Below are 8,141 nucleotides of genomic sequence, written 5' to 3' on the forward strand. Positions count from 1 at the left end.
CTTCTCTCTTGCTAGAAGAATTACTCTTGCTTTTAAATTGCTTCAGTGCTCTTATGGCTATAATTTAAAAAAAAACAACTAAATATAAAATAGTTTTTATTTCATAAGTTATAAACTGTATTTTTTCTTTTTTCATTCATTTATTCTGCTAATTTGGGACTAGACTGTGACTTGAAATAAACAGCCATGAAAGTGAACAAAGAAAATTTAGATCTACCCTTAAATCACTTGGAGACTATCCAGGACCATCGTAAGAAATCGTCAGTTTTGACTCCAGTTTCCTTTTGGCTCTCAGAAGTTTGTCAGATTATGCAACCAGTGAAGTGCAGCAGAACCAATACCATTTTTGAAACAGAGATAAACAGAGTTAGGGAGTGGAATTCAGAGTGGTCTTTCAGGCAAAATGTCTCCGGAAGATACTACTGAAATCACAAACCTATTACAATGCCCATTACACCTGACAATAACAGAAAAGCTAACTTGGAGCAAGTCCATAAATACATAATCAAATACCTGTCAGAAAATGCATAAGATGTTCCAGAGCATATGTAGCTGACCTGATCTTAAAATCTATTTGTCTGTTCATTACTGCTTTAAGAAAGAGGAATTGGATAAGCTTCACATTTTGTTCTCAAAATGGAAACATTCTTAAAGCATTGGGTCATTCCCATCTTTTGTACGCACAAATGCCATAAGCTGACATTTTTGAAAATTCTATCTCTCAAGCTCATGAATCTCCTACTTTTGTCAAGTAATGTCATGTTCTTTTAGTATACTATTGCTATAAGGACATACCTTTAAAAAGAAAGCAGTCAAATAACGAAGACAAATTTCATGCAAAACTAAGACAATAAAACTAGAAATCTATTCATTGGGAAACAGCAAAAGTAAACCACTGAGGAAATGACCTAAGAACAATCTGACTCCGCACCCTCCTTATTGTGATGTGTACGTCAAGAGGCAAAATTGATGATTACATTAAGCTAATCATAGAAAGAAATGCCATTTCTGGTGTTTTAAAAGATCTTAAGAAAAAGAGTCCTTGTACCCCAGTCTTTTCTATTTTACAAGAAGGGGCAAATTTTCATATATGCATTATGCAATTTGTGAGAACTGTCTGTTCCCATTGTCACAAAAATGACAGTTTGTCTGCTCCATTCTATTCTGAGAATCCTGAAAGGCCATAATATTAAAAATCATAGAAACATGCAGTTTAGATACATTTTCGTTGTGAGCGATTCTTTTAAAGAATTTTAAATCTGAGGTAGCAGCTGTGGTCCACATGGACAGCAAAAGCAACTAGACAACAGAAAGTTCTTCTGACTTGTGCCCAAGTACCACACCCAGGACCAAAAAGAGAGGAGGAGAAGCATTCTCAACATACAGTAAACTTTAAAAACCTTCCCTAACATTAGGTAGCCACAAAACCACAAGAAAAGCTGAAAAAGAGATCGGGGCAGGATTAATGGATCTGCAACTGCAGAAGCGAGAAGGTGAGACAAAATGGTTGTAACCCCTCTACAGTGCCTACTGTTTCTTGAGGTGTATGAGCACCTGTAGAAATTCCCCATTGATTAGAAAAATGTGGATCAGAGTAGATTCTGTAAGCCACTGTCAGGGATAAAATTCCCTGCAAGATGGACCTTCACTGTTACCAACATTTTTCAAGTTTTAATTTTTTTATTTCAAAACACAAGGTTTTAAAGTCTTAGAAAAATATGTTTGGGACATCATGTGTTTATTAGTGATCAGCTGTATGTGTCTTTAGAAAGACAGCATACCCTATAGTGTGTGAGAAGAGCAAGTATATTGCTGAGAGGCATGAATCATCAGATTAGCTCTACAACCCATCTAAACTATGACCATACTCATTACAAATCCTCCCTCTAGAATATTCTTACCATACTTACCCAAGGAAATAAAGATTATGCAGTTGTGTTGCCTATATATCTCTACATTAATTTGTCTGTCTGCCAGTTCTCCCTCACTGATCATTTTAGAATGGCTAATTCAAACCAAGTTTGTCAGTAAGGTAGAGTTATGAAGGTCCTACAAATTTCTTTCAGATCTGTTCCAAGGTACAGGAGAAAGATCTTCATAACACTCCCACTGAGGAAAAAGCAGGAAGATGACCACCTTTTATCCACTCTGTGGCTGAGAGGTGTAAATCAGCCTAAACTCAGTTCCAGACCACACACAGTATCCAGTGCATCCTGGCCATAGCTGTGCAAGTAAAACACATATGTAGGATGACAGGAAAGAAGGACAAAAGTAGTTTTTTGGTTTTTTTTGTAACTGAGGCTAACAGACACGGAAAGGAACAGGAGATGGATTAGTGGGAGGAAACTGGGAACATGGGAAAAGGTGGGATTTGTTGCAGTGGTACTACAGAAAGAACACAGGATACAAAAGGAAGCCAGCCTGTACTACTTATGAAGCAACCTCTTTTTCACATAAAAATTTGTCATCAATGAAGTCAAAAGGAAAAGTAATGTAGAAAAAGCTACACAAGGTAGAACTGTTTTTCATCAAAATCTTTTAAAAAGTGAGTATCATTAACTGATACACAAGGTGATATTGACAAGCATTTATATATTTTCAATAAGCAGAACAAAAACATAATAAAAATGCATAAAAATTAAATAGTGAAGAAATCAAGATTATGACCACAAGTGAAACTGAAAACAGAAAAATAAACATTCAAAAAGGAGCATTAAGAATGACAGCATCATAAGTGTACACTGGATGTACACCCTGTGAACCAGAACTGTGACATTTTAAAGGGACATAAGAAATAAAGAGTAATCACCATATCTTAGTTGTATGGCAGAGATATACAAAAGAGACTATTTCTTACTGATATACCAGTCAGCAGAATGTTTTCATATGGACACTGTATGAAAATATTTCCCTAAATAGAGGAAATGGAGTAACAGTAGATTATAAATTTACACAGATAACAAAATATGAAGAGATTGTAAATCTATATTAGAGCTGAGAATTATGTTAACATTTTATTCCATTTTCATCAAATTTTGCCATAACATTTATACAGATTTCTATTCCCCTCCATTTTCACTGAGAAAAATGTTTCCATAGCAATTTTTAAGTAGAAGTTTCAATGATGATCTATGTGAGTTATGCATTAGAATCTGGAGCAATGTTACAAGGGATGAATGAGTGAAATAAACCCTAAGGCTGAATTATATTCATCTAACTTTAGTAGTCTAAAAGCTAGTAATATGGGATACTTCTGTCCTTAGATGAAAAGACAGGGGTCTTAAAAATATGATTCATTCCCTCCAAGATACTGAGATACTCATCACCCCTTGTAAGTGATTTTCACTGTAAATATTTACAACATTTATTTACTAATTATTACTGATTCTGCTATGTTATATACCCAATCTTCATTAAGTAGCAAGAATTGGAATTTTAAGTTTAGAATCACACAGAGTAAGGTATGCCTCTTGCTGCACAAATGCAATGAGAGGAGAGTTCCCCTGTCCCACTGGCTGAAATCTTAATACTTGTATATATATATTCAAATGCAGAAAAACATACACAAACATATTAAATATGTTTCTTGAAAGTAATTGGATACACATATTTTTAAACACTATAGACAAACAATTTTTTTGAAAATTAAAAATTTTCTGAAATTAAATAACATACATTATTTAGTAAGTAACACGAAGTGTAAGTGAAACTAAGTTAGAACTATCAAATTTTTGATTACCTGTAGGGAGAGGTCTATTCTGGATCTCTGGCTTTATATCCCAAAAGTTTAGGCATTTTCTATCTATATCATTTGTCTAGTAAAAGATACCTCTTCTGTCTACAAACTCAACCTTTCTTATTTTCAAGTTTTGAAAAAAGCACATTGCAAAGAAGTATAGTCTTAGAAAAGACCAGTTAGAGATGATGAACTTATTTCTGTGCTCACGTATGGACTTCACTCTCTATTCACATCAAAGTCACATCATGAGGATTATTATTGTAAGCTCTTGAATTGTTTCTACACAAGTGCTTGGGAAGAGAGAGCATAATCTATAGACATTATTCAAGGTCAGTATATAATTCAGACTGTTCCACTCATGTTCCACTCATTCTATTAAAAAGGTAGAATTTCAGCTGACACTTTAATATGCCTATCTGTTCCAAATCTACCAACACAGTAAAACTCAATTTAGAAGTCTACAATTTGAAAAGAAATACAAATAGAATTTGGTCATAGGTTATCCTCTATGTTTTATTGGTTCACATCTTAGCAGACTATTCTATAGTTTTATAAATAAGCATTTTAAACATTTTTTGGATATTGGATATGGAAGTTTTTTAAACCTGACTGAAGCTTACTTAGGATGAATAATCAGTTCTGTAATTCAAACTGGAATGGCTCATGAGGATCATGACTGTGAAAAAATGAATAAGATTTAAAATGCCCTTTTGTAATTCAGTTGTAAGATGGAAAACAGAGGTCTGGGATAGAATCTATTTTATCTGTTTGGTACCAAAATTGCATTCTCTGAAGCACCTTTAGAAGAAAACTGAGACATTCCAGGTGTGTGCTAATTGAATTGATAACAGATATGGTCATTCAGGAAGAACATAGTACTAAAGGGAATCAAAGGGAATGAGATCTAATCTTTTTGTTGATAAGAACAGAACACATTCAAAGAGACTGTAGAAGAGAAAAGAAAAAGAGTGTTAGTAGCTCCATTTAAGATCTGCCACAGTTCTCCCTATAAAAAAGCAGCATGTTCCTGAGGCAATATATTAAAGCTGAATGTTATGAAATTGATCAAAGAAGTTAGTGAAATTAACAAATACTGCAGAGCCAGCTTGAGTTTGGGCAATGGCACTTGGAATAATAAAAAAATAATAATTTAAGTATTTCCTTATCGAATGAAAGACTGCATCAACAGGTAGGAAGGTCCAGCATAGGCTGTATTTTTTGTCCATCAGTTCTTAGAATGGTGAGTAACATGCTTCCATGAAGAACCAAGTGTGCAGGATAGAACAAAGTTGTCTGTGACGAATTGGCAGTTCTTTATTACTTTAAATTCCTAGGAAACACAAAACTGTTTACAATTTTTATAAGATTTCTTTTGTAAATATGACAATTTTTACGTATATTGGCACTCCCACTATTTGCTTTCATTTTGGCAATTGTTAAACATATCTAGAAAAGACATCCTTTTGATATTTACCAAATATCCTGTGAGAAAACCGTTTACGTGTTTATTTCTTCCAGCACAGTAATTTCTCCTTTGCTACTCTCTGTTTTGTTTGGATTTCTAGGTAAAATTTTTCTTCATGTAATCTCTATAATGCTATAGAAAATAAGCCTAATATTCCATTTTCAGAACAACTTCAGGAATTTTTCTAAGTAGTACAGAAGATTGGTAGCTTTATTCTGTTTAGACTTGTCCTATAGTCTATGCCTTGTGTGCTCATTTGTGTGGATTCCTCTTATGAATGTTCAGATGACTGCTCCAGTTAGTAAGAATTAGAAGACTAAGATGTTTGGCAGCAAATCTACATCTGCTTAGAGGTTCTCCAAGTCAGGGATTAGTTTGTTAGTTGTGTATCTCCTTTAGAGCTACTGTCCAACGCTTCCAGTGTGCTGGGTGCATTAGTGTTTTTCCTTCTTCTGTTCAGTAAGAGACTAACTACTAAGGAGGCATATATTTTCTGCTGAGCAAGGGGAGACAGAAGGATGTGAAAAATTTTCCTGATGTTTTAGAAGAGGAAGGATTTAACTCTTCCTGTGGAAGGTTAATGACTGCCTTAGGAAATCTGGGATGTGATTTATGCAGTCTTAAAGTGTGTAAGAGAATGGGAGGAAATATTTTAAAGATGATTTGCAAGCTTGTGGTTCCCATCCTAATTCAGCTATTCAAAAAGGTAAATATCTTTACTTAATCATCATCAGACAGTAGAAGAATGTTGATGCATGTTTTTTGTGACCTTACTTTAAACAATAATTCTTTACCATTGTCCCAGAGAACACGCAATGGCATTCTCTTACTGTCTGGTGATGAGTACCTGTCAAGGTACTCTTTTTTGGAGAGCTGTACAAGTCATCCTGGGTCATTTTAGAGAATATCATATATATTATATAAAGGACAATGCTGTAGAAAGATAAATATTTAATTTGTGTTCTTGTTAATTATTACAAATGTACAAGGAAAATAGTTGTTCTGTCTTAAACATGTCAATAGTAATAGTTTGTATTAGACAAAATTTGTTAATTTTAAATATCTTAATGAATAAATTATTTAAAAACAAAAGAAAACCTTTTAAGTGGAATGATCAGTCAAACTGGTATCTGTGTTTCACCTCTACGGCACTATCTAAAGGTTACAAATGTACAGATTTTTAATTTCACATGGCATTATATATGCAATATTATCTGCTAAATTAATCTCTATAGAAATAGTTAGGAATGCTTACACACACATCCAAGCTCCTACAGTATAGATAAGATGATATGCATTTCTCTAAAGGAAAACTGTAAACATCTTTCGGCCTAAAGTGGGTTCATGCTCAAAAGGTAGTTGGATTTTCTCCATAAATACACATGAAAAGCATTTCTGAATAAAGAATTAAATTCAACTTCATTGTCCCTTTGTAGTTTTACTACATTGGAAGAGTTGGATCCAAAATTGTAAGTACACGTTTACACATTTTATTTTGCTATCTTAGTGGCAATCATACTAAAATTATAATTATAATATGGAACACTGGTAGCAATGAAACTCTGCAAATATGTGTTTAACTGCTTTACATCTCAGTTTAAAACTGCCTTACCTAAACAATTTTGTAACATTTATAAAGCAGTAGGAAGTTTTGCAAGAAAGTCTTTTCAAGAATCCTAAGCCTAAGCTTCCCATAATTAGAGGGTAGGCATGCAATAAATGCACGTAACAAAGGGAAAAAAATACATATCTGAGTTAACACTTCCAAATCACCCAATGCAAATGGCACACATTGACTTGAAGAATATAATGGTTAATAGTTATAATAGTACCTATACAATAGTTTCATTAAAATACTAATTTCCATAATAATGTGTTTTAAAATAACATGGCACAGTGTTCACTGAACTATGAATTCGTAAACAAGTTAAAGATTTGCACCTTTAAGCAAAGTAAGCATGATATGTGTCACTCCTAAAAACATATTACAGAGACACTTGTTAGAGCAATATTAAGTATGTGGTCTTGAACATATAAAGCCCATAGCAAAGATGTTAAAGGCTTTCAAGTGGTCTGGCATTTCACATTTTTTATATTCTGCACTATGACTTTAGTTTCATATGTAGCAGGATCTTTAACTGTAGTATGATCTTTAACAACATAGGTAACTAATGTTTAGTAGTTCCCAGCAGTTACTTTAAATTTTAAGTATGTAACTAACAGTCCTTCAGGAGTGAAACCAAAAAATTTTTCTTACCTTTAGGTGCCACCTGTAAAAACTGCTTATGGAGTGTAGTAAGTTGTGAAATAGTTAGAGTACCACTTCCTGAGGTCTCTAGGAGTGGAACATGTGGTGAAGGAACAGGGTCAGGAATCACTTTTACATCACTGCTGATGAAGAAATCTGTTTCTTCTAAAGTAATTTCGTATTGGATTTTGCTAGAACTCTCGATATGATGTCGTGCAACCTCAATGAGCTTTTCAACACTGTGAAAGTGTAAATGCAGAAAACAGTGAGAACTTTGAATATACCATGTTAATAACTTAGGTTCAAATTTCAATGTGTTCACACTTTGAGAGCTTTCCTGAGGTAAAAATTACAAATCCTCTATGTGAATTATGTACTCAGCAAAATCATTAGGAAGTGTACTCCTCCTCAGGCAGCAAGAAATCTTTTGACTGTGGTAAGAAATTTATATATAAGCCACAGAAGAGGCCTGATGGAAAAATATGAAAGGTTGAGACTTTCTTTATTCCATAAATTTTATAGAGGTGGAGCATACATGTTCCATCTCTAATCATCCTTTAGCCTACTTCAATGCCTTGTCTTTTGCTCTGTCCCTACATCCTAGATCTACAAAGCACTTTCTAGACTAACAGTGTGGAGGGGCATTTGAAAGCCTGTTTCAAGTGTAATGAGTACAATTCATATAGGGA

The 8,141-nt window shown here is 33.8% G+C and overlaps 1 protein-coding gene across 1 annotated transcript in view; it reads right to left on the bottom strand.

The window, feature by feature from the left end:
- Nucleotides 1-8,141, bottom strand: part of LOC104617402 (sperm flagellar protein 2-like) — a gene marked incomplete at its 5' end in the record, with an annotated part of 50,760 nt that overhangs the window by 23,647 nt on the left and 18,972 nt on the right. The window contains 1 exon segment of the mRNA XM_010282716.1: nucleotides 7,462-7,691. Within this exon segment, the coding sequence (XP_010281018.1) occupies nucleotides 7,462-7,691 (230 nt within the window).

This window comes from Phaethon lepturus, unplaced genomic scaffold, assembly GCF_000687285.1.
Source record: "Phaethon lepturus isolate BGI_N335 unplaced genomic scaffold, ASM68728v1 scaffold3802, whole genome shotgun sequence".
NCBI lineage: Eukaryota > Metazoa > Chordata > Aves > Phaethontiformes > Phaethontidae > Phaethon > Phaethon lepturus.